Source organism: Etheostoma spectabile, unplaced genomic scaffold (genome assembly GCF_008692095.1).
Source record: "Etheostoma spectabile isolate EspeVRDwgs_2016 unplaced genomic scaffold, UIUC_Espe_1.0 scaffold119, whole genome shotgun sequence".
Lineage (NCBI taxonomy): Eukaryota > Metazoa > Chordata > Actinopteri > Perciformes > Percidae > Etheostoma > Etheostoma spectabile.
Window position 1 is genome coordinate 1,193,236 of NW_022605570.1, and position 27,158 is coordinate 1,220,393.

At 41.1% G+C, this 27,158-nt stretch overlaps 2 protein-coding genes across 5 annotated transcripts; one reads left to right on the forward strand and one right to left on the reverse strand.

Annotated features, from left to right (window-relative positions):
- The first annotated feature begins 5,626 nt into the window (after positions 1-5,626).
- LOC116685679 (bone morphogenetic protein 2) lies at positions 5,627-11,561 on the forward strand. The gene is made up of 5 exons (XM_032510611.1): positions 5,627-5,964; positions 6,230-6,369; positions 7,449-7,565; positions 7,833-8,022; positions 11,000-11,561. Exons 1-5 carry the CDS (start codon positions 5,664-5,666, stop codon positions 11,413-11,415), a joined length of 1,164 nt encoding a protein of 387 aa, XP_032366502.1. The 5' UTR covers positions 5,627-5,663; the 3' UTR covers positions 11,416-11,561.
- Positions 11,562-16,386: 4,825 nt separating this feature from the next.
- Positions 16,387-25,138, reverse strand: LOC116685678 (cardiac-enriched FHL2-interacting protein). Of its 4 annotated transcripts, XM_032510609.1 has the most exons (4): positions 25,009-25,137; positions 24,825-24,921; positions 22,306-23,462; positions 16,387-19,800 (listed from the first exon to the last, which is right to left on the reverse strand). In XM_032510609.1, exons 3-4 carry the CDS (start codon positions 23,333-23,335, stop codon positions 17,201-17,203), a joined length of 3,630 nt encoding a protein of 1,209 aa, XP_032366500.1. In that variant the 5' UTR covers positions 23,336-23,462; positions 24,825-24,921; positions 25,009-25,137; the 3' UTR covers positions 16,387-17,200. The 4 variants fall into 4 exon arrangements, with proteins under 4 accessions (XP_032366500.1, XP_032366497.1, XP_032366498.1 ...); XM_032510606.1 differs by having other exon boundaries at positions 16,387-23,462; positions 25,009-25,138; XM_032510607.1 differs by having other exon boundaries at positions 16,387-23,462; positions 24,825-24,918; positions 25,009-25,132.
- Between the last annotated feature and the right edge of the window lie 2,020 nt (positions 25,139-27,158).

Consider the following 27,158-nt stretch of genomic DNA (forward strand, 5'->3'; position numbering starts at 1 on the left):
AAACACCCAAAAAATTCAATGAAAGTAACCACTAATTTACCTGAAGAATGTTGAATGGAGTCATCCATGTTATTTTTGGGCAATTTGGGTGAAAGAAATCCATACTTCTGATACAAAACACTTTGAAACGGGTCATTTAGACAGAGGACAACCCAAGGGTTAAACCATGAACTGAAATACAGTATGATCATGCACATAACCACCAATGAAACTGAGGCTCCAGCTCACCATGCCTAAGTCAACACCCCCACCTGCTGTTCACTTGAGAACAGTGCATCCACCCAGCAGCAAGTCAAAACGGAGTAAGTGAAGTACAATTAATAAAAAACAGATAGCAGAAAACAGTCATATATTTGTCTTGAGTCTGCTAAAGCACTGACACAGTGATGCTGAGATGAGGGTGTAAAGGTAAGTAAGGGTTCTGTCAGTGTGGAAGACGGAGAGATTATTCATGAAAGATGTGTTGACATGTCACAGTAGGAAAAGCACAGGTGTAAATAGTAAAATAAATGATGGCTTAATTACACATAGCTGCTTCACTGTCCTCATATTGTGCATGCTCGCTCACTGGAAAACTGTGATAAATTAAAACAATAAATGACTAATAATACAAATATGAATATCTGCTGTAAAAAAGGCTTTAGGCTAATTTAACCATACAGTTACACTACATCCTGTTACATGCCAAGCCAGGTATCCATGGGGACACTAACCTCAAATTCAACAAGGAATATTATCCTCATACAATGACTTATAACAAGTGGATTTAAAATATTAGAATGTACTTTTGTTGAGTGGTCGAGAAAATATGATGGTATTGATGAGTTTACAGTAAGACAAATTGGACTTAAAGGGACAGTTCACCTCCAAGCCAAAAATGTATATTTTACTTCTTACCTGTAGTGATATTTATCAATCTAGATTGCTTTGGTGTGAGTTGTCCAGTGGAGATATCGTCAGTAAAGTTGCCTACCATTTCTCCAATATAATTGAATCTAGATGGCACTCAACTTGTATTGGTCAAAGCGACAAAAATTACATTTGAACAATTCCAAAACAATGTCTCATAAGCCTTCTATGCATGAGTATACAGTCGTACAGAGTAAAAAGTCTGTTGCTTTGTTAGAAATGAAAATGTTTTGAAATTAAACTGCTCAAAACCACGTCTGTGGATTATCTCTAGTAACCGGGTCATTATGAAGACGTAGCTGTTGAGGCTTAGCAAAAAGACTTGAAGCAGGACAAAACGACTAGCCTGGCATTTCCCAAAGCTAAACAACCTTTACCTTCCAGAACATTAAAGCACACTAATTAAACGTTATGCACCATTGTGACAAAAAGAGAGCTGAGCCCGAAGGCAAAGCTCTCAATCTACCAGTCAGTGTTCATTTCTACCCTCACCTATGGTCATGACACCTGGGTCGTGACCAGGTGTCGAGATCCTTACTTAGTGCCGGTGATCCCAGCTGTGTTGGTTAGCATTTAATTGCAGAATTTGCACACTGCTGTGTGTTTTCTTTTAGATTTTTAAGAGAATAAAAATATGTAATAATTAAAATGTAGTAAATAAAATGTTATTATTGACGATTTGGCCGACATTTCCCAGACAGCCAAAGCTTCTTCTCCTGTCTCCCACATGAGCGTGTTAAAGTGCTCATATTATGCTTTTTGGCTTTTTCCCTTTCCTTTATTGTGTCGAGAACAAGATCCAGGGTACAAGCAACCAAAATGGGTTTCCTCAAGATGGTGGCTGGCGTCTCCCTTAGAGAAAGGGTGAGAAGCTCAGTCATCCGAGAGGAGCTTAGAGTAGAACCGCTGCTCCTTTGCGTCAAAAGGAGCCAGTTGAGGTGGTTCGGGCATCTGGTAAAGATGGCTCCTGGGGGCCTCCCTAAGGAGGTGTTCCAGGCACGTCCAGCTGGGAGGAGGTCTCGGGGAAGACCCAGGACTAGGTGGAGAGATTTTATCTCCAACCTGGCCTGGGAACGCCCCGGGATCCCCCAGTCGGAGCTGGTTGATGTGGCTCGGGAAAGGGAAGTTTGGGGTCCCCTGCTTGGGCTGCTGCGATAAGCGGATGGATGGATGGATAGATGGATGGATAATTATAAGTTATATTCTGTTTTTTTCCTCTGTGCAAAAAACAAAGTTGTGTTTTTTTACTGGATGTGACTTCCTGGAGTCTCGCCCTCACCCAGAGTTTGCCCCAGTCCTCCAGGAAGTAGGCCGGGCTTTAAAGCCAATTTAACATGAAAGCTAAACGGTGGAATTACATATTCTGTGTCTGTCACGCAAACGCATGAGGGCCCCACAAACTGACTCCTTTCACTATCAGAATTTGCGTTAGGTCTGATAACATTTGTTAAGTCTTGAAGAGCCACAAAATTAAAATAATTTAATCCCCGTTCAAGTTAACAGAGCGCCAAACCAGAAGTAGTTCCGGCTTGGCTAGCGGAAGGGACCAGTCAGTGCGCTGCTCTATGTGCCGCACAGTGCGGAAGCTGTTCCGAACATCTGGGTAATTTCTGGCTTCATGATGGCTTCATGTGCTACTGAGCAACTCCCACGTGACTCAAACATAGTATCCTGTTCTTATTATGTATCCATTGGTTGCCAGGTTACCAACAGAAGTACTCCTTCATTTTCAGAAAACAACCCCTGTCAGCTTTCCTTTTTTTCATCTTGGGTCAGGGCAAGGCTAGCTGTTTCCCCTGCAACCAGTCTTAAAGGAGCCATCGGTAGAATTGCGAAGATCCAGGGATTAGCCCAAAAATTTGAACATCAACAACTTCTCAGTCCCTCCCCGTTTTCCGCTAAAGCCCAAAGCGGTCTCCTAAATCCCTCCCCTCAAGCCCTGATTGGTGCATCTGAACAAGAAGCGGTGGATTCTTGCAAGTCGTACTACAGGCTGTGTACAGCCAGAGGAGCCGGATTTATTTTATTTTTTTATTGCCTGCTTCATGTATAGCTACTGGAACATAGGGTCAGTTTCAGCAAAAATTATATGATATATATGATGTATGATATATCAAAATATTTTATAAGGTTTACCTACTGCAACTTTAATGCTAAGCCAACTGTCTCCTGGCAGTTGCTTTTTCATTTAACTGTCGCATGGTGTCCATTTTCACATCTTAAAAAGTGAATAAGCATATTTCCTTAAACTTCAAACTATTCCTTTGAGTTGAAAATAAAATGGTACTGTATATATAAACATATTAACCTGTCTATGGCTCCTAGCTCCATTGTACAGGGTACTTGTACAGTATATCTGCACATTCAGTCACATGTACAGGACACCAGCTTCTGTCCTTAGCTGTTAGGTGAATCTACGTCAGAGGGCTTCCCTTTAAGTCTATCTGTGATCAGCACATGGTCAGTGTAAACATTTGAGGACACCCCACGCCCACCAGATGTCTCGTATACGTCCACGTGCAAGACGTCAGACACAAACAAATACACGTACAGTTCACATGTACAGAGGAAGGAACACAATCACATACATCAGAGGAAGACACAAGGCCAATATTCATTCAGCTCTGCTGCTCTTCCCAGCCGTAACTGTTGATTATTACCAGGTAATTTACCAGGTTTTATTCACGTGTTTTATTGTAAATTAATCTGCTCAAGTTGGAGTCAAACTTAATTTCCTTTGTATGGTTTTCTTTGAATTGGGAAATGCATATAATGCACCTGTTTGTTTGTTTTTGTCTGAAAAACAAAGCTAGAATTTGGATTTAGCCCTCCTGTCAAAACCGCAGAAACATGGATAAAAACATTTTAAAAAGTGAGAAAAAAAATGAAAAAAGTGAGAAAAAAGTTGTGAAAAGACGACGATATGGTTCATATTTTAAATTTAGACCCAGAAAAACTAAAGTTGCATGGTTGATGGGAAGACAACACAAGGGTTAAACAGAATGAAATCCTACAGGTAACATGCTCTGCTTCACTTTATAAGCATACAATATTTTCCCAGGTAATATCCAAATGTGCTGTGGGTCTCTAGTGGTTTTAGGCTGCATCATTCCAAAGGGATAATCACACAAAAAATGCATAGTTTTGTGAGGCGGAAATTAAATCTATCATTTATGCTGTGTTCCATCTTCATTTACTCTGACCCAGTAAAATATACACTGATGCATACACCTCTACATCAATATCACAAGTTCAGTGGGTTTCCAAGATCATTCAAACAGACCTTGTAATTTCAGAGATGTACTAAATTCCTTAGGGGCATGTCATTAGTTGAGCAGGGGAAAAGGCTTTGAAAGGGTAAGTAATGGCTTCCCCAGCATCTAATTTCCTAGTTTAAAAGGTACCCCAAACCCAACATGTATACTTACATTTAAATAATCACATCTTAGAACTTTTTATAATTACTTTATAACAATAAACATGACATTGTACAGCATGAAATGCGGTTTCTTAGTTTTTTACCAAATCCAATCATTTGAGATCATAGCTTGTTGTTTGCAGTGTTTATGGCTAGAATCTATCCTGCGGATTATCTGACAAGCGATACAAATGAGATCAGATTCACTTCGGGGCCTTTAAACGTGAGTAATGGCCCCTAAATGAGGGGATCATCATTCCTGTCATCGTCATGAATTTGATTAATAGTGGTTGTGTGTGTGTGTGTGTGTGTGTGGGGGGGGGGGGGGGGGGGGGGGGTATTGATCAGCGGGATGATCTTGGGAATTTGATCCCTTTTGTTCGACCTGAATGATTGCAAATTATCTCGGATCCATCTTAACGGAGGGAATAAAGACGTCGTGCTCTGAGTCACTGTCCAAACTGACTGAGTAGAGAAGGGGAGGGGTGGGGGGGACACAATGACCGGCTGCGTTTTGTGGAAATGTGCGCATTAACAAGCAGCTTTTGAAAACGCGCTTCATTTGCGTCACGGCACTTCTGTTCGTTTGCTCTTTCGGCAACTGGCCTCATACTGATAACGGACAACTGGGCCGAGAAACACATGATGTGGAGCATTATAATGGGGTATAACTTTATTTGGTAGGCCCGATCATTGGTCCCGGCTGTTATAAAACAACTGTAATGCAGCAGTGTAACAGAACGCATGTTACCTCTCCAAAACACGGTTTAATCCTTCATATTTGATATTAAATGCATTTGTGTAAACCTATTATTGCCACGTAGGCTATTTATACGACTTGTTATTGGTCTATTTTCTTTTTTCATAATTACTTATTTCATTTTGTAGGTTTTTATGAGTTCATGCATTATTTTGACACTATTTTATAGACTAGAAGTTTCCATGGTGAATCATGTGATTGCTCCTTAATCACTTTTGTAAAATGATCCGTTAACAACCTGCATTCATGGCTTAGAAACCCGTGCCAAATCTTTGCAAACATGTCTGATAAAAGTTCGTAAGACAAATGGCCCTTGGCATACTGTAACCTGGACATAGGCTATACACACTAAGGGGACTTAGTCGTTTGTCATTATTGCTTTATCTTTATAGCTGACTCTCGGGTCATTTTCACCTTTCCTTTGTCTGTGTTTTTTTTCCGCCATCATCAATCACGGTCCAATCATTCGCCGGTGTTAGCTGAACACAGGGGGGGACAGCCTGTCATCAAAGGCAGGGGGTCGCTCTTATCACCCGCCGTCCCTCAGGTGTAGAGCTCAGTCCACTCGCACTAAAAATGACACCGGGAGCGCTGCGCTTCTGCCTCGCCCTCGCTCTGCAGCTGAGGTGCGTCACGCTGCTTGTTATCCCGCAGGACAGGAGGGCGGTAGGACGACGGGACGCTTTGGATGCAACCAACACTGCGACCGAAAAGCTGGACCCGTTGCTCCATCTCAAGGATTTACCTTCAGGTCCCCACAAGAAGGCGCCTCAGTTTATGTTGGATCTTTTTAACGCGGTGGCAGTGGCCGACGGGTCCCTGAAAAGCCAGAAGGAGATTCTGGAAGGAAACATTGTGCGGAGTTTCGAGGATAAAGGTAAGAAAAAAGTGACATGTACGCACGAACTACGATTGTTTTGTGAGAATGGATTTTGGAGATCTAACAATCTAAGATAAAAAGCAGCATTAACTGCTATGGTTTAGAGTGCGTCTTTGTAATCCAAACGTACAGTTACGCACGATTTACGCACGGCTTGTGTCCCAGTTAAACCGCTTATTTGAAATGCTTTGTTACCTGACTTTATCGTTGGATTATATTTAATGGTTAACTAAAATTGTGTTTGATATGGTTCCACTTACAGGTCACGCTGGAGAGAGGTTTCACTTCTTTAACTTGTCGTCTTTTGGCCGAGAGGAGAGAATGATCAAAGCGGAGTTCCGTTGGTTTAGAAAGAAACAGAAGTTTTACCTTGGAAAGTCATATGGGCCCCATTTCTATAAGGTAAAATGCGTTTTTGGTTGACATTATTTAATCTGTTCTCATGTATGTATTTTATATTCGAGTACAGCAAGGTAAACAGAGAGTTAATGACAGATATTATTATTAATCTGAGCATTATTTTGCTGAATAATCTAACACTAACAAATAAGAACATCCCAGTGTATTTCTATGGAAGACTTAGCTGCACGTATTTGGTGAGGGATTTAAGGTCCCTTCCTCAAGAAAATTGTACTTTTTTTTACTAAAGCAAAATATGCAATTACACTGTAAATAATGGCTGTGAAATCTACAGTTATCTACTTTAGATTTCACAGTAACACTACTGCACATGATTTTTACAGTAGAATCCTTTAGAGTTTACATTACAACCTTTTCAACATGACAAAATCACGGTAGTCTAAGTATTATAGTTGAAATCACAGTAGTCAAAGCATTACTGTAAAAAAAATCTCAATATAGTACTATTATTATATTGTACTATAGTACCACTATTGTACTGTAAATAGTAAACTACTGTATTTTTACTTTTTTATCTTATGTTGTGTTTAATTGTTTTTTATTTTACAATGAGTACATAAAATACTGTAAGTGGAAGTACGGTACCTTTACTGTAAAAAGAATTTACAGTAACTTGCTGGCCAATTGTTGCCAGTAAATTACTGTAAATTTTACGTTAAATTTGTTACAGTGTACTCATCATTTTAGACCATTATTATTATCATATCTGTGTTTAAAATGTTGGAAATGCTAGAAGAGATAACAAATAAATAACACTCAAAAGACTAAACTTGCTAAAGAAGTCCACTGGGTACCAACTTTAATCATTAGATCTAAATGAAAGTTAGTTATTTTTGATGCTCACATTGATTTTACATTTATTCGGCTTAGGTGCGGCCCAAAACAGGTTGGGTGCTGTGCCTAAGTCTTATAACAGTAGTGAGAACCCTGCAGTCATCTTACTTTGGTGTCTGCTGACATTTAGTAGATGTAGGCCTCTAACTGAGGTTTCTAAGTTTTGATGTAAAAATGGCCTTGTTCACCGTTTCGTGGACTAACAGCTTTGTGTTGGGACCACTTAGGTTGATCTGTATGAGGTGCTGGACAGCCGAGTGAAGCCATGGAGAGGAAACCTCATCACCTCCAGACTGGTGCCTCTTTACACACAGGGATGGGAAGTCTTCAATGTTACTCAAACGGTAACGCCATCCCTATTTTTTTTTTTAATTTGTTGTGTTATTGTAAGATGTTTTTTTTTTTGGTCTAATTATAATACTCTTTTTTTATCGATATTAGTTACAGTTTTTTCTTGTAATTTCCATGACTTTATGCAACATGTGCTTAGATGTGTGTTTAGTTGGAGTGATACATTATTTTTCACACTAACTAGATGTTTATAACGACAAGTGTCTAAAGTATTTCTCAACTAATGTGTTCTACCGGCTCATTCTTGTTCTGAATGTCAGGTGTCAAAGTGGATCCGCAACAGCCAGGAGAATAACGGCATCCTTGTGGTGACCACATTTCCTTCTGGAAACTGGATGGAGTCAGTGGTGTCGTCATCTAAGCGGCATGGAGAGCTGACAGACACCAACGCCTACCTGGTCATATTCTCAGATGACGGGAGGACAGGAGCATCGAACCAGTCCTACTTGGGTAAGGTGATGGTCACATAGTTTGAAAGATATTGAGCAAGGGCTTCAGAGATCAATGTTCTTTGCATTTCAATAGCAAACTCCATTGTGTATGGAACCCAAAAATGATCAATATTTATTGAATAGAAAAGACATTGTGAAATTAATTTGTGAAAAAACTAAGATGTAAGCAGCGCCGCACGGAATCTGTGGTTACAGACTTTGGCAGAATGACCCACAGATTTTGTACAAATTAAAAAACAAATAAAAATAAAACTGTGAATGTTAATATATTTCCTCTCCAAGCAGAAAATCAGTCACTAAATTCCGCAGATTTTCATATTGGATCATCGCTGAAAATGGTAAAAATCTGCAGATTCTATTTGGGTATATATAAATAATTAGTACTAACTTACTCATCCAGTTTTATAATATTTGAGTTTCAGTGTATAGTATTTTTATTTCATTATGACGTGTTGTCAACACACGTCATGTCAACTTTTATTTCATAATGTCACTTTTCACAAGTCCTGTCACCGCCCTCTCACCTTTCAGCCAATCAGTTGTCCCCTTGCCTCTATTAAGCTAGCGGGCTCAACAGCTGCTACCAAATTTCAAGGTGGTAAGCCTCTCCTCTCTATTCTAAGCTCCTATGGCGCTATTTTGATGCTCACCTGCTGTTAGCATCCCATTTAATGCCATTCATTTAGGCGCCAATTTGACAGTGAATAATTTTACATCTGTAGCTTTTAAAGACTCTATTTGTCCATTGTTTATTTAAATAAAAGACAACAGTGTAAAAAAAGACATTACCTTTTATATCACGTTATGGCTTCGTAGCAGATGTTTTTGTAAAAATAGGCTAATGATGTGTCATAACCACGCAACTTACTGTCGCCCAGTAGAGGAATCACCATGTAGTACAAGAGAAGCTCGCAGACAGTTTGGACTTCCATTAGCTGTTTAGCATGTTAGTTAGCATTAGCATGTGCCTATGTTATCTCCTAACATATACTGTACCTCTCCGTGGCTCTTCGTCTCTGCTGATTGGGAATGATTGAGAATTCTCTTGCCCAGCTACCAGAAGACTTACAACTTTAAGACAGGTTGCTCACATCACATCTACGTTGTCAAGCTCAGCTGGAGGCTACTCAGTGACGGTCAGCTATCACTGGAAAAATGCTTCTAATACCCTTCACTGGTCTCCGTCCAGAACAACAGGATCTGTTGGTCCACTTCTTTAACTCTCTATGCAAAATTTAGCCAGTTAGCGCCCGTTAGCTAAAGCAGCAACAACACAAATGTTATTCTGAATCAATGAATTCGAGTCTGCTGCTGTGAATGAACTCAGTACACAGCCACAGTAACTAAACATCTGTGGCTTTCAAGCTTTAGCTCATGCTACATTACAGTGTAGTATGTGCTACATCATAGTGTGTCCTCATATCTAAACCAGAGAACGTCGGTCTAGGTTTAGAACATAAGGGTTGCAGTTTTCAAACACATCTTTAACATTGTGAAATGATCGCAGTTTATTGAGTTAAGTTTTGAAAAAGATTGCAGTTTGGGTTCAAATCAGACGGGAGTCGAGCCCCGTTCTCCTGGGTGAAAGTCCTGTTTGTTTGTCACCTTACTTCCTGCTTTCCTCCTGTTGTAACTACTACGGTCACTAGGGTGCATTTAGGATACATGTAGGTCCTAACCGCTGCTTGAACAAATCACAAATGGGAGCATTTTTCGCAGGAGGACAGTCTCTAAATAGGGAAACTAAAAGTAAAGGGATTCTTAATTTAAAAAGTTCACATTTCGTTTGAATTCAGCAAATTCATCTGTCTGTGCTATGACTAATACCAATGCCAAAAATGATGTACTTTTCCTAGCATATATGTTAGGGTTACCATATTTTGGTTTCCAAAAAAGAGGACACTCGGCCCGGCCTCGAAACACAAATTCAGACAGGCTTCTCAGAGGTTACAGAACATGCTTCAATGGTATGAAATTAACTTATGTAATAAAATAAAATATGTAACAACCTGTAGCAAAATAATAGTTATTTTCAAATAAATAACTAAATAAATAAATATGAAATAATGTTCTAAATGTGACCTATTCTGTGTCAGCTTCTAAATCTAGCTTCAACCAAATATCTCTTAAAACCTTTTCAATGTAATAAGATAAGGTATTTTGGTGTCCATGTGAGCGTTCAGCTTTATTAGACACTGAAACATATGTGCTAGCTTTGCATACGGTGCACTCCGCCTCCCACTTGTCCCGACCGGGACAGTACGTGGAAAGTGGTTTTTTTTGCAATTCAACTGTGAAGCTGCACTTACATTTTGCCTGATCTGCTCCCTGTATGTGCTCCCTGTCTGATCTGCTCCCTGTATGTGTTACCTGTCTGATCTGCTCCTTGTGTGCTCCCTGTCTGATCTGCCTCCTGTATATGCTCCCTGTCTGATCTGCTCCCTGTATGTGCTCCCTGTCTGATCTGCCCTGGATGCTCCGTTGATCTGCTACCTGTAGTGCTCCCTGTCTGATCTGCTCCCTGTATATGCTCCCTGGCTGATCTGCTCCTGTATGTGTCCCTGTCTGATCTGTCCCTGTATGTGCTCCCTGTCTGATCTGCTCCCTGTAGTGATCCCTGCCTGATCTCGATCCCTGTATGTGCTCCCTGTCTGATCTGCTCCCTGTATGTGTTCCCTGTCTGATCTGCTCCTTGTATGTGCTCGTCGCAGAGCCACCCACAAGGCAGCCTCTTAGGAATTCCGTCATGCAACAAAGTACTGTAGTATTGTGTGCAAAGCACCAGTCAATTTAAGTACATTCTTAATTCTCCCATGAAAAACAGTGAAAACTGGACATTTTCATGAAACTATAACCCCCCAGGATGCCCCGGACAGTACGTAAAAAGTCGACATGTCTGGGCAAAAGAGGACATTTGGTCACCCTACTATATGTTGCTATTCTAACCTAATGTGACCCCCTGTCTCTTCCCACAGGACAAACCCAATATGCTGCCGCAGCACCCGAGCTCCACGATCACCGCAACAGGAAACGACGTGCGTCTCCAGGCTTCCTCCCCCACGGCCGCTCCCAGTCATGCCAGCGGGTTCCCCTCTTTGTTGACTTTGAGGAGATTGGCTGGTCCGGCTGGATCATCTCTCCCCGCGGGTACAACGCCTACCACTGCAAAGGCTCCTGCCCATTCCCGCTGGGGGAAAGCCTCAGAGCGACCAACCACGCCACGGTGCGCTCCATCATGACAGCGCTCAAGCTCTCCAGTGATGAAGTTGGAGCGCCATGCTGCGTCCCTGACAGACTCCAGTCCATCAGCTTGTTATACTTTGACGATGAGGAGAACGTGGTTTTGAAGCAGTACGATGACATGGTGGCATTAAGCTGCGGCTGTCACTGACTGCCTGTGCATCTCCTGCACTCTTTAACACTGGGACAATAAGGGATGGGAAGATGATGGTTGGCTTGACTTGATTAAAACTCTGTATTTTTGTGCTTATGTTTAAATATTGTATTATTTTGAGAAATAAAACAACTATCCTCAGCGAACCTTTATGGAGATATTAGAACTAATGCTGCGTTCCAGTCAACCCGTAACCCGTGTTTTCACAACCTTCTACCCGTGAAACCCTGGAACGACAGTCAAACCCATTTCTTACTACCCTATACTCGTACCAGGTTGTTTTACTCCCAGTTACAGTTTTTAACGTCTTTACACATATAAACAACAATGGTGTTGACAGCAACCCCTGTTGATACTGTACAGATCATCTAGCGCTAGCTAACGTCAATGTAATGGAATTGTGCTGTATTTATATAGCACTCTTCTAGTCTTAACGACTACTCAAAGCGCTTTTTACATCATACACATTACATACATTCACCATTCATACACTGTGGCCAAGGCTGCTGAACAAGGTGCCACCTGCTCATCAGATATACACTCACACACATTCACACTCCGATGTGCAGCACCGGGGGCAACTCGGGGTTCAGTATCTTGCCCAAGGACACTTCGACGTGGGACTGCAGGGCCATGGTTCGAACCACCAACCTTCCGATTGACAGGCAACCGCTCTACCACTGAGCCACAGCTGCACCAATGTTAAGTAGAAGCTAGTTAACCCTAGCTAGAAGGGCTTGTCGTGACTTTGCCTGGAACTCAACCAAGTCGGGACTTGAAGTTGGCTAAAAACTGTGTCTGGAACGCAGCATTGGGTTCAGAACAAGACCACACTTCTCTCTCCCAGTAATACAAATTTACTGCGTCTCATTAATTGACCCACCTGTGACTAACTAATACAATCATCTGTCCAGTCCTGTATCTCGTCGCTGTCTGGCTGAAACGTCTCTCTATATTTTGTCATTATCATTTTTTTTTTAGAAATCAATGCTTCTGTTCACCCTTCACGTTGTCTGTGGGTTTCACAAATAGGCAATTTTGTCTGACCGTATGTCCTACTACTTCTTTCGGATTATGTTTTTCACTCACTTTGATGTTGTTACTTGGTTTTTGGTTAATATAGAAACAGTATGTCAATATCAGAGCAGAATAAGCAGCTGGATGCTGAATAGGTTTTGGGCCCTTTGGGACCCCTGTAATTGAAAAGAGTAAGTGAGGAAATGTTAAGGGTCATCCAGACAGACTCTGCAGTAACTTTTAACTTAGTTCTTATTCATGTAGTTGGGTGGATTGGTAAATGAAAGCAAAACCACTAATGTTGTTAACGTTCTCATTCACTTCTGTCATTACACCAGCAGATGGCGGAATAAACGTCTGGTGGAAGACTACAAACCTACTCCATTACTGTTATTCTGCACTAACTAGTTCAGATTATGTTTATAGTTTGCAAAAACTGACAAAATACACCAAATCTTAAGCCAGGGCAATTAAAGAACCACTTTAAACCGGTTTCAAATTAGCAACATACTTGTAGAGCAATTTTTCACTCATGAATTAATTTGTCCTTGACTATATGTAACTTTTTTAGTGTTTCTGAAACTTTTTTATTTAATGATCTTAAATGCCAGTGAAAAGAACGCTATTTATATGTACTTTTTATAAGTGCCGTTGCTCAGGTTCGATATTTCCCCCAAAGTCACAAAATGATTTACGGCAGGAAAACCGGCTCTGCAGTAACACATTGTGGTGGTTCACAGATTTCACTGTAACACCTGAAAAGCCTGCATTAGTGTATTCATCCAGATAAAGGTAGCAGGAGATTGCTTTATGTAGGCCTCATTGTATTTTAACCCTTGTGTTGTCTTCAAATTAAAATTCATCATTTTTGTTGAGGGTTTTAATCAATGTTTTAAACTTTTTTTATGTTTTTGTCCTTTTTTCAACACTTTTTTCAATGTTTGTCATTTTTTTTTGACATTTTCAACACTACGTAACACTACTTATTAACTTTAGTTTTACAGTTTTTTGGGAATGTAGCTCAATAAACCTCATTTATAGTAAATAATTCCAAATGTTTGAGTTAGAAAAGCAAAAATTAGGAACTACTTAGACTAAAATTCAAGGAAAGTATGTTGATGAATAATCACAGACTGGAACATGTTAACTTTTACTCAATGCTATTTCAAAAACACTTTTTTTTCTCCAAATGCTATAAAATTGAATAAGACACCTCAAAATTAATGAAAGTAGAGATTTTTACTCTCCAAAGAGTGTTGTGTGGAATCAATCATGTTATTATGGGTAATTAAAAAGAAAGTTGATATAGGAAAACCAGTCAATTTGACCTGAGGACAACATGTGGGTTTTTGTTCTTTTTCAGTTTTCTGATGTAGTGATGGCTGATTCTGGGGCAGGGATATCACAGAAAAGAAGAAAATTAGACAAAGAACATCTTAAAACTAAAGGGGAAAGACAATAGGTGTGAGTCACACTCTGTCACTTTCATCAGATGGAGACAATTACGGGAATGTAAAGGATATCCAATCCACCCCGAATTGGCTCTAAGTATAGTTAATTTTGTCAGAAGAGACAAGACTAAATATGTTTGTCAACGACCTATTTTTTCCATGACTAAGACGAGACGACGACGAGACTGCACCAATGTCCCAAAACGCTGACCAAGACTAAATAAACATGCATTACTGTGGAGACTAAAATGTTTTGCATTGAAAAAAACTAAGACAAAATCTCTCTTCATTTTTGTCTAGAATCGTCTCTATGAGATAGAATATTCAGCTGTCACTAGGGTTGGGTACCAAGACCTGGTGCTAATGTGCTGTTAATGACCGTTATCTAGTGGACCGAATAGCAACGAGGATTTTGGTGCCAATTAAATGTCTGCACTGCTCTCTGATAGTCTTGAATGGACGTTAGAGGCACCAGAAACCTCTCTGCAGGTAAGGCCACGCCCAACTTGACAGCAGGTAATGTTAGCCTACTGTTAGCTAGCGGTTGGATTAAACACGGTTAAAATGCTCACAGCTAAATGGTGTAAAAGTTTTTTTGCATTTCACTGACAGCCTGTAGCAACAACACGCGCTGTATTCAAAGTTATTGTAAAAAAAAAACAACTTTTCCCATCCAGTGGTTGTTAATGTTGTTTAACAGGAATTTACTGGTGAACTAAGGAAGAGGCTCTATATTTGGTTGCATTTTACGTACAATGATATTGACAAAATTGGAATGTGCCACTATAACTAGTTGACTGAAATGTTTATCAGAAATAATAACCATGCTTTTTTTTTTTTTTTTCAAAAGACTAAACTGTTTTGATTAAAACTGGACTAAGATATACTGAGTTTTCTTTGGACTAAAACTAAACTAAAATGACAAGACTTTTAGTTGACTAAAACTTGACTAACAAAAAGAGATATGTGAATGCCTAAATATGACTAAAACTTACAAGGGCAGTTGGCACAAGAATGAGACTAAATTAATAATAGATGACAAAAAACACTAGCCCTAAGGAATGTAATTTGTCTAATTCCTTCATAAAATAATTTTACAATGTGCAATGTGGTCCTACGTCAGTAACTGTAAATTAAGTCCACCTTCCATTTAGCCCCATATTTTTTTATTCATTATCAGTCCATGTTCATGTTGGCCTACTATTTTCTTTTCACTTGTCTCCCTGTACTTGTGTTAATCGTCCTATTTCATAATTCTAGGTTATTATTATTTTGGTTGCTACAACAATCTCTTAATGCTTTGACTTGTGACACAGTGACAGTGATAACGTTCCCCGGTGTAGCTCACAATACATCCAAAGTAGGCTAAATTAGCATAAGCAACACTTGAAAAGCAGCGATTCATCTGTAAGTTATTATTTTATTGTAAATGAATATTTTTTTGTCTGAGCAAAATATTCATTGCAACTATATGATCTCCCAGTAACGCTAACGCCATAAACTATGGTTGTCATGGTTGGGGTCCAGCTGGCCGTGAGTATTGTTTTTCTTCCTTTCCCTGCATTTTTCTTCTGTCTTGTTTTGTTTTGTTTCTCCCTCTTCCTCCCCCTCGCCTGTCCGAAGCCAGCTGATTACCAACACCTGCCGTCAGTCTGCCAGCAGCAATCATCTCCTCCACACCTGCCTGTCATCACCTGCTCCCGCCAAGCACACCTGCCTGCCATCTTCATCAGCCACAGTATTTCAACCCCGGCCCTGCTCTCACTCTTCACCTGATCGTTGCTTCAGCTACATGGGTGAAACTTCGGCTGAGTGATTCCCTTAGAGTTTTTCCTTGTGTCATCTATGTACTTACCTCTCCTGTGTTTTCCTTTCAGTCATCCTTCCCTCCGGTCAGCTGGCTTCGGACCCCGGACCCTCTCCCTCGCGCTCCCTCTTCATCCCGGCTTTTGTACCAGCATCTCCGCCAGCCTTCACTCCTCATCTGTGTCTCCTCGTGTCTGCATTTTCCCTCGCCTCTCCAGCCTTGGCTCCTCGGTCCCCCGACGCCTCCTCGGTCCCGGTTACCCCTCCAGCCCTTCGGTCCTCCGCTCCAGTGTCCACGTCTCTCTCTCTTTCTCTTCCCCCCCCCCCCCCCCCCCCCCCCCCCCCCCCCCCCCCCCCCCCCCCCTCCTCCCTCCCTCCCTCTCTGGTGGGTAATACAGCAAGTGTGGTGAAAACCATTACCGCTTTTGTCCAAAGTAGCTGCTAGACTCAATACTAACTGAAGGCCACTTTCAATCAAGGAGTTAATTACCATATTGTAATGAGCATTTGTGAAAATGTGAGTTTCATTGCTTGCTAAGAGCATTTTGAAAAACTAATGTCACTTTAATTTGTAATCAAATGAAATTGAAGTCATTTATCATAAAAGTTACAACTTATATTAAAAAGTGATATGCTTTAGAGGAAATTAAATGAATGACACCCTTTACAATGAAAGTCTGTAACGACAATTTGTTTTATTGGAATGGATCACAGACACAATACAGCCCTGCTTTATTCTAGTTTAGAGAAATGCCAACTCAACAAACTTACAAAACCAATTCTCCTTCATGTTCTCGGCATATTAAAAAACAATACCAGTTCAAGCTTTTAGGCATTAAAAGTGAAAATTATTTTGTATCAAACACAATCAATAAGTGTAACCGTAATTTGAACTTGAGTATGCACAATATGTTTTTGTGTGGACATGATCAGTTAAAATCAGTAGCATTCAAATGAAAGACAATTTGGACTGAGTTCTGTTTGTTTTCAAGTATCTCTAACGATAACTTAAGTGATTGCAAACTGTCTGGTGAAAGAAGAAATTTCCACGCATCAAACTTTGCAGGTAATAGAAAAGAAAAAAAAACACTAACTGAAAAGCAGTGGAGAACCCAATACCACTTTTGTTGAATTCAACAAACTCAGCATTAACAATAAATAGTCCACATTTACAATCAAGCTTACCCGCTCTGTTTACACTTACATACATTATGTACATGTATCGCCCATGTCCCTTATCTTTCTCAAAAATTACACAGTATCTTACACATATCATTTATCCCACATTCAAACAAAAGCATTCAACTATCATTGATTCACAAATCAATTCCAACTCCTTTCTCCTGACCAAACCATTTAAACAGTAGCTTTGCAAAGCCGGGCAGCTTCTTTGTCCCATATGAGTTAAGGCAAGTAAAGCAACAAACTTTGAAGTGAAAACCACCCTGAAACGCTTTCACACTGTTCAAAATAAGTCAATTGTATTACCTTTCAATCTTCATAGCCTATCAGCTTGGACAGTCCACCTCCTCAGTACCTAGAAACTCCCCTAACATGTGGTCGTGTTGACTATAGACAGGCTCTAAATACGGATGTCCGTCCTTACAGTGCATTTGCCTCAATCTTGGCTCCATATGAGGGGCTTGGATAGGAGTCTTCTGAGCCATGGGAGAGAGAGGCACCGGTACAAAGCTGTGGTAAACAACCAGAGGTTGGGTCAAAACTTCCAAGGGGGATGCCTGAGGAACAGCACCTTCTGGCGGCTGAACTGGCAGCTGCACATAGCTTCTTGTTTCAGGATCAAAAAAGGTTTTCGTCTTGACTTGTACAGGCATGTCTACAAAGAAGTACTGCCCAGAGTCTGGATCCTGGAGGAGCTTACGTTGGGTCATAGGAAAGGACTGCGTAACGATGGTGTGCTCAATGCTAGACTGGCGAGAAAGCTGGCTGGTGTGGCTTGACTGTCGGGAGAGGGATGAAGGGTGAGGGTTAGGGTTAGGGTACGAATCAATACTGTGACTCCTTCTGAGTAGGGTGTGTGTGCTTGCCTTTTCTCTGGCTCTGCCTCTCTGCTGAAGCCCGTCCACAATGGATTTTTCAATGCGCTGGGTCCTTGGATCAAACTTCTCGTTTACGGACTTATCAACGCTGGGCCTGCACTCCACTTGATCTCCCGAGTACCTATCAATGCTTTGTGATCGGTTGATTGGCCTGTCCGTCGTGGGTCTCTCGCTGAGCTGAGCTTTGTACACAGGTACATTACTGATGACTCTATCACTACTGTAGGGTCTTTGCTCTGGCTTTTCACGAATGTGTCTGTTGCTTCTGCGGCCTTGCCTTTCTGTTGCAACGCTGGGTGGTGCTTCATTGTTCTCGGTAATGCTTACCGCAGAATCATGGCTCTGTCTCCGAGTCTTACATGTTCTGTCGTGAGTTTGGTTTTCACCTCTATGGCCTCTTCTTTCATAGTGTATTTGCTCACTCTGGTCATCACTGGTTTTGCCATGGTGACTTTCATTGTGATGACGACCATCTTCCATCTTTTCCCTGTGATTTCTCTCACTGCTTTTGCTACTTTGACCGCTACTGCTTTTGGGCTCAGGTTTGTCGCTCTTGTGTCTATCCACCCTATGTTTGCTGCCGCTTTGAGACGACCTGTGGGAGGACTTCTGGGCCTCTTCCTTCTTCATCCTTCTATTTGCCAGCTTTATGGCTTTGAGAACAGCCTTTTCAGATTTGGGTAAGACAACTGGTGGTTTAGGCAGCCCGGTTTGGCTTTCATTACCACTGCAGGTGGACCCAGACCGTTCACTGGGAACCTTTGACACTTCAGCAGTCTTTCCCATCTCTTCAGCGGTGTCGGCTGTGCTGGTTGTTAAACTCTCCACACCTTCAGATGATGGACTCACCCCAGACAATCTATCTTCCTCCTGTGGGACAGTAAGGAATCCTCCAGCTTGTGGTTTCTTTGGGTTTTCACTTTGTAGATTCAAAGGAGACAACAGCAGAGGAGGTGAACTCTTCGATGAAATCGCTTTAGGCTTAAAGATTTCAGCTGGGATAGGTGTGCTACCTCTAGTGGCAGGTTCAGTGGCTGGAAGGAGCTCTGGATTTCCCTGTACTTGATCTAACTCCTCTACCCTCTCTGAACCGCTCAGACTCTCTCTTGGTGACCATGGTTGTACAGTCTTTATTAATTTATTACTCAAAGTGATGTCTTTGACTTTAAATAAGGCAGGGATCCCCAAACTAAGTGAGAAAGTGTTGGAAGGTGACATTGGTGTCGAATTATTTTCCTCATAAGTCACGCTTTTGTCCGAGGTGGTGTTATCCCTTTCTTTACTGTCCTTGTATGGTACTTCTGTCTCTTTTTGAGGACATTTTATCTGTCGCTTAACCTCTGGCTCACTTTCATGGTCACTTAAAGAATAATATTCAACTTCCATCCTGTCCGAGTCCTGTTTCGTGTTTCTTGAACTATTTCGCGGCACCTCATCAACCTCCTCCTCCTCTCCAATCAAGTTCTCCAAAGAGTGGTAAACATTTGACCCAGTCTCAGTATTTCTGTTCAGTGTACTCTCCACGGAGAAGTAGGAGGATTTTGAGGACAAGCTGGCTTGGTCAGGTGGGCTCTGATTTACACTTTTACCATTTACCAATAGTAAGGGTGATAGTATGTCCCTGTGTGTTTCACAAAGAGCCTCTGTATCCACATGTATTTCCTCAATAGCTCTATTTATTTTGTTAGGCTCTCCTGCCACAAATTTTTTATTTACATTGTAATCTGGTGTGTTTAAATGATCTGGTCTTAAAGGAGCCTTGCGCTTTACCTTGGGTGTTTCCTTTGCCATGACATTGCTATTGTTAAATATGGTTTCCCTTATGGGGCTCATATCATCTTGCAAGATAATAACCTTTTTTTCATTTCCTTTAAACTCTGGTGATAAACACAATCTATTTTCAGATTGTAGGTATGTTGAAGGTAAAATAGAATCACATATAACTCCATCAGTTCCTGTAATAGATTTATTTACCACATCCCATCTCTCTTTCACAGGACTGGTGTCATGTGGACTGGAGTCACTATACACTTGTTGTTTTCCTGAGCCTATACTCCTAATCTCTTTTAAGCGTACCTCATCATTTTCACATTTAACATCTTTGATAAAGATATTGTCTTCTACTGAATTTTTCAAACTTCCTGTATCCTTAAAAACACTTCCATCTTTTCTACTGCCTCCCTTTTTGCTCCTAGGAGGGACAGAAGGAACGTCTGCCTTTTTGCCATCATTTTGGTTAATATTATTCTCTCCGCTCTCTTCAGAAATCTGTCTCACTATGTTTCTTAAATTCACCTCATCTGATTCAAAATTCGGATCATCAATTTTGTCCATGCCAGGTAACGCTAACCTACCATCTGATCTGACCATCATACCTGATTTGTGAGTCTCACCAATTCGAGGTTCAGTTTGTGACAGGATCTGTCTCATGTGATTGTGGTCTCTAAGATCACTTAACCTCTCTTTTAATTCTTTCTCTTTTAGTGCAGGAGTGCTGCCATTTTGTTTCTCCTTGGCCTCTGTCGTAGAATCTTTCATGGCGTTTTTACGTTGCTCTACCCTTGTTTCATAACTTTCATCAGTGTTCTCATCAAATATTGGATTTGCGTCCTGCTCTGTGAAGTTATTCTTTCTCTTCTGCCTGTCTGAGATGATCTCTTCCAGTGCCATTTTGGCTCTGTCATAATTATCATTTATAAGTGCTTTATTTACTATGACGTTGGCATCTATCTTTGTGAAAGTCTCCTGCTTGCTCTGGTCCTTCTCTTTCTGTGCAAATAGTTCTTTCTTAGCCGTTGTGTTTCCTCTCATAGACAACATGCCCTTCTTAATGTTCCTTAGCTCCCTTGAGATCAAATCATTCTTAGCCCTCGCCTCCTCATCTATGTTAAGAACACCTAATTTGTTCTTTGTGTTCTCCAGAAGACGATCGCCAAGCCTTGCTCTCTCCAGCTCTTTCAAAGCTTGCAAATCATTAATTATATGCCCACTATCTCTCATTTCTCTGACTGGCATCATCTCCTTATCCACATCCATTCCTGTGTTCACATTCAGATCGCCTTCCTGAAACTCCACTCCTTGTTCATCATCCATCACTGTATATCTCTGATGTTTTATGTAATTATTCTGTCTGGCTGAGAATAAATATTTGAGTTTAGCCTGTTTCTGGAGAGATTCATTTTCATTTGGTGATACATTTAGTTTTGCATCCTCTGAATCCCCATTAGTGAGCTTGTCGTCATTAGGGTTTTGCTTTTTGTCAAGAGAGAGTTGAATATCAGATTTAGCAAAATTTCTTTTTGGAACTGGGGGGGGCTCTTTCTTGACATTCCCTATTTTCTCGACCAGGGTTGCTTCATTTCTACTTTGATATAATTCTTTTGAATAGGCACCCTTCTTAAATATTTCTTTCTCCCTCACTTCTTCTGTGTCTGAAATTAGCTTATTGATGCTATCTGACTGAGTTGCAGATAAAGCTTTATTTTTGGCTGCACTAATTGCTTCCCTTGCTGCTCTGATCACATCCATGGTACTCATGGGTTGGCCACAAGTATCTTTTTCCTTGGAGCCAAAGTCTTTTTCTTTAATGTCTTTCACAGGTTGTTTGGCTTTGTCTGCTACATTTGGTGCTCTTTTCCCTACTGATACATTTGTTACTTTCTCAAGTGCGTGGGGGGAAATTATTGGTGAACAATCTTTGTCGACATTTAATTTAATTGGTGAAAACCCGTTGTTTGTTGGCAGTGCTTTTGGTGAGAGGTCTTTATTTAGCGTGAGTGGTGAAAATTCATTTGCCTCAGTTGGAGGGACTAAAAGATATTTCATATCACTGTCATCAGGGCTGGCCTTTTTGTACAAATTCAGAGATGGGTAGTTTTGCTTTTTAGCCTTGGGATTCTTGGTCTTTTTTAATGGTGTGAAGGGGGAGATGGGATTCTCCTCACCAAGACTACCTGAAGCATCTCTTTTGGTTTGCAAGAGATTTGATAACAAATAATCAACTGAAAGAGGTCTGTCAATATGCTTGGTTAGAGCAACAGTTGGGGTACTGTTAGATTCCAAAACAGGACTGCAGACTGCATGCCCATCTTTTAAAATAGCAGGAGTGCTTAAGCCAGAAGCATAACCCTCAGAGCCAGCTTGGGGAGATTTCAAATGATCTGATTGTGGAGATTGGGTGCCACCTTCAGGCACTTGTAATGTTTTGAATTTTGGAGGGCTGTAACGGCTTTTCACCCTTTTCCTGTTGTCTTTGAGGTTAAAGAGGATGCTTGAAGCAAGGGATTTGTAGCTGTCCCGCTTGACTGGAGGCTCAGGGGTCATTTTGGCCTCAGAGTGTGGTCTTTGTGGGAGGTCGAGGGCAGTGGGCGAGAGGATAGTTTGGAGGATTTCTGATGTTTCTGTCGGTTGTCTGGAGGGAATGAGGGGAGTCATTAGCTGGCAGATGCTGAATGGAGTGGACGCCAAAGAGTTGACTTCCTCAATGGCTTTCACCTCCACACATCTAGCTTCCTCTTTGAGCAACCAAAGACTTTCATCCAACGTTTTTGAACTGTTAACTGATGGCTGATTGACTGGAATCACACTTCTTGCCCTGGATCTGTTGCGCCTCCAGGGGGCAGCACTTCCATCTCCACCATCTGATGAGCACCTTTTATCAGCCATAGTGGCTATAGGCTTTGGCAGAACCTTTGGGGGGGGAGGAGGAGGGATGGGTTTAGGAGCAGTAAGAGGAGGGGCTGCTTTCTGGCATGACTGCGCCTCCTCTGTATGTTGAGTCTCTTTTCTGTGTGCCTCTGTCAGCTCCTTGTAAAAAGGCAAATCATACCATTTAGGGATTTTATCTAAGGGAAGAATTGAGGTTTCCTCTTGACCAAAGGGGAACTGTTTGAAATCTCTCCATGATTGGAAAGGACTGAACTCACTGTGGAGGAAAAAGTTTTTAATGTTAAGTTTCCTTAGTTTGACAGTGGATTTCCCATTTTGGCTCTTTGAGAATTTTTCAGAGGGAAGGGCAGCATTTTTGCCTGTTTTGTTTAAGAAACCGTCAACAGTGTGATGCCTGTGATGGTTCTTGTGATGTCCTTCTGTGAGATTGGTGTGATAATCCGAGGAGAAATCCGACAGCTCTCTTTGGATGCTGCGAAGTGCAGACTTATCCCATGATTCCACGTTAGTGTCTGGCATACCTCCATTTTTGATTAACATCCCCTCACAGCTTTCCTCTGTGGCACTTAATGCCTTGAGGAAAGACGATATGTGGGATATATTCTTATGTTGTTGCTGGGCATAGTTTTTGTCTGTTTTGTTTTGCCCTTGCTTTTTAGATTCCTTATGATGAGTCTTTTTAAGAGGCTCCCCCACTAAAGGTTTGTGGCAGTTGAAAGGTGAGTATCCATACAAGAACTCGTCATTGAAGACCGCATCATCACCGACGCAGAGACTTCGGAAGGCCCGGTCGGTGAGAGTGCTGACCTCGCGATCGGTCTCGTCCATCAACATGTCAGTGAAGCCGTTGGGGAAGCGATGGTGGAGCATGCTCCCCACCCGATGGTTCATGTGTCGCTTTTCCACACAGGTCATGATGTCAACAACTATCTTTCTGTCTCGTGCATCACCTGTCTTGCTTCCTCTACAGCTTCTGCAACACTGCTGCTCCGTTGGTTTTTGTCCAGCCCAGGTTGAGGAAGTAGTGGAATGTGGTTACTTCCTTAAAACAAGACAGTGAAGTCATTGTCAGTGTTTAAATGTTGTGGTTTTAAACCAATATGCTCACTCACACATTGTAAGTAGTTATCATTCAAGAATTTGTGCAGTTCAAAAACACCCAAAAGGTTATTTGATGATTATTATAAAAGGTTTTGAACTCTTTAAATGCAACGATGATCTTTGTGTACAAGACATGTGCCGTGCTGTCACTGTGCAGACAGCAGACAAACAATTCATGCCATGCGCTAGGCTATTTTAAGCACTGTATGGTGCCTTAAGGTGTGAGCACTAAGTACACTGTTGGTGCCTATGAGAACTAATTCATATATAGGATGAACATTTTTATTGTTCATGTGTGCATTTCAAATCGAAGACCCATGCTTTACATTGGTCCATTTCAAATGAAATCATACATTTTTCAAATTTAATAGTTTTTTGTATAGACAAATCCTCTTCAAAGCTAAAGAACAATGTTGATATCATGCAGGTTTACACCATAGAGCTCAGAAAATACACGTAAATCATGACATCAGTCACAGAGTGCCGCTGCAGCAGCTGCTCTACTGTAGCTTACTTTAGCTATCTGGGTGAGGTCTTAGAATAGCTCATTAACCCATTTATATGTCCTGACCTGGGAGCATAGCCACTGGGACATAACTCAATTCTTCAACTATCTGCAAAATCATGGCTCTCCTTATAAGCAGATGAGATTGAGACAAATATAAACTAAGACATTCAGCGATTCAATGAGGCCTTTGTTTTCAACTGCATTAAAAGTGTAGAGTTTGAAAGCAGTGTTAGTCGTCATTACATTTACATTCACAGTCAAGGAGGATTTGGAGAGAGGTTTACAACAGCCAATAAGACAAATCCTTTTTTTTCTAATTATTACTGTTAGAAGCTGACAAACCAGGTACATTTTGTCAGAACCCAGTGACTTTACTGTATCTTTAGCCTGACTTGGAGAATGTTTTGGCTTTCCAGGAGACTTTGGCCACCAGCAGTCTACCAGCTCCCATAACCAGAGATCAGTTAGCAACTACGGTACTTTCCCAGCATCTGCTTGTGTATTTATACCCAAGGTATGAAGTAGCCCAGTTAACTGTACTGTATATAGGCACAACCATTGGAACATAATTTTCTGTTTTCCTTAAAGATGTGTAAATATTGGTGTATATGATACAACACTATGCATGTGTAATGATTTTATAGCAATAAAATCCTGGGGCCCTTGTGCTGTAGGTCTTTTTTTGACATTAATGTTAAGCCCAAGTCTAACTTATTTTATCTTATATTCTGCCTGCTGGCCCTCAGTATTTTCCATGTCTTTGTAAACATCCTTATACTCACACCGCTACCTCACCTTGGTAATCGATCTTTCATGCTGAGTGTAACAGCCCAATCTAGACTGTGGTATCAAACAAAAATCCTCAGTGTAGACTCCAGTGCAGAATCCCCTCCTGAGAATAAATTCTAGTTAGCGGTTGTCTTTTCATATGAAAACAAAGCCTTTCTCTTAAAGTTAAAGACACAAAGAAAAAACTCACCAAAGTGAGTCAAGCCCTCAGCTCCATGTCCAAATGCACTGGTGTGGCTGAGGTCCTGATAGCCAGCTCAGAAAATACCAAAATAGACGCACAAGTTGGTGTGGCCAAACTGAGCCGCAACACAGAGCGCAGCTAGCTAGCTCACATTGGAATAACCAGTGGGTGTCAAGTGGCAGGGCAGCAGGATGAAATGGACACTGTCATTGGTTATTTTTGTAACTAAGCAGTGAGGGCTGATAGGCTCTCTCGTTGACCCTATCTTTACTGTTAGGCATCTTTGAAAAGATGGTATCAATAGTTATACTTTGAGTCTTTGAAGAGAAAATACAGACGGGTGGGTTGTGTACTTGCCATCAACCAACATTAGCTTGTGACTCATTTTGCCTCTGTCACCAAGGGAAACAAGCTTTTGGATATAGCCCATTGCATCACACAACTCCAAATTAGCATGACGGTCCCTGAAGTGAAGATTGGTAGATGGAGGTCGGATGTATGTCTGCTGACTGATATGACTCTGACGGGGCTGGGCTAAGTCTTGTTGTTCAAGCTTTGTTTACAAAGCTGTGTTGTGGATATGAAAGTGTGACTGGGTAGTCTAGTTTTAGGACCAATGCAGCTGTTGTTGCTGTGATATTAAGATGAAATTGGTGATTGGTTGGGAGGGGGGGGGGCATTTTGTTGACTTGTTACTCTTCGTGAGTCAGAGGAAGTTAATGGATGAGGTCACGCTATGGTTGACCCTGTGCATTCCCTATATGGATGAAGAGGCGTGATTAATAAATACTGTGTGGCAAACACAGTTTTATGTGTCATGAGAGAACAATATGCATAGCCCACTTCCTGTATATAGCATCAACATCATATGTTGCATCTCTTGGACAAAAAATGAGTTTTGAAAGCACACTAACATAATTACTGTTAAGTCCTCATTGGACACAACAACAACTCCATGGCCCCAGCAAGGTATTTAAGCCAGTCTATTTCTGTCATGTTGTATTTCAAAAGGTAACAGCCTGCCTGTCTGCTTCAGCTACAGTCAAATGCTAAGCTTGCTTGTGAGTTGATTACCTTTAGGTTATAACGTTGCTTAATAAAAAATCTGCAATAATGTTTATTTTGAATTGACAAATAGTTTTAACTTGCACAATGTATTTGTTAAAGTGCATGAATCAAGTTAAAAAGAGTTTCCCCTTGAATTGCAATGGATTACATTTATACAAATTATATTTCATTATTTATTTTTTCAAAGGATATAATGATTGCACTTGCAGATTATGTAGTGTGTACATTTTCAACAGGGAAAAGTCCTTGCAATGTTTTGTGGAGATTGACTTGCTTGCTGAGCAGTGTAGGCATATCATGTTGTAAGCAGAGATACAGTAAGCTATGTGAGGGCATTTCCCTTTAACTGTCTAGACTCACATCTTGCCCAGAATAAGGCAACATGGGCCTGCCCCTTCCTTTTCTAGCCCTTTTCTCACCTTTCACTTTTTGCCTCCAAACCATACAACAAATTAGACCCACTGCTTTTGCCAATTATTGGCAATTAAGTCCTAGCCACATAGCTGACCCATACTATATTAGGGGTTGAAGTGAAATTCTGAACAAGTTTTTCTGGCATTAACAATTATAAACTGTGAAACTGGTTACTTGAAAAGTAGCTGTAAAAAGTTAAATTATTTGTGAATAATGGGGGTGGCAGTAGCTCAATCCATAGGGAGTTGGGTTGGGAACCGGAGGGTGACTGGTTCAAGTCCCCGTGTGGACCAGAAAAGTAGGGAGTGTGGATTGGTGGCTGGAGAGATGCCACTTCACCTCCTGGGCACTGCCAGGTGCTGTTGAGCAAGGCACCGTACCCCCCCAACCGCTCAGGGCGCTGGTTCAGCTGGCAGCCCAATCACTCTGACATCTTGACATTAGTGCATGTATAGATCCTGAGTGAGTGTGTGTGTGTGTGTGTGTGTAGTTCAGGACTGTGTGTGATTACTAACAAAGTGTGGACACAGAGTGTAAATTGTAATTTCCCCATTGGGGACTAATAAACAAATTAAAATTAATGTAGAAAGTGTTTTTGTTCTAAGCTAGCAAATGGCTAGACATTGTCCTAGGCAAGTTTGTAATTTAGGCTAGTCAATGAGTGAACTGGGATA

Bases quoted from the DNA above. Each gene is read 5' to 3' on its own strand.
- LOC116685679 (XM_032510611.1), top strand. From the start codon at position 5,664: ATGACACCGGGAGCGCTGCGCTTCTGCCTCGCCCTCGCTCTGCAGCTG. The intron at 5,965-6,229 runs GTAAGAAAAAAG...TTCCACTTACAG, and splicing joins GCGGAGTTTCGAGGATAAAG to GTCACGCTGGAGAGAGGTTT. The intron at 7,566-7,832 runs GTAACGCCATCC...TCTGAATGTCAG, and splicing joins TCTTCAATGTTACTCAAACG to GTGTCAAAGTGGATCCGCAA.
- LOC116685678 (XM_032510606.1), bottom strand. From the start codon at position 23,335: ATGACCTGTGTGGAAAAGCGACACATGAACCATCGGGTGGGGAGCATG.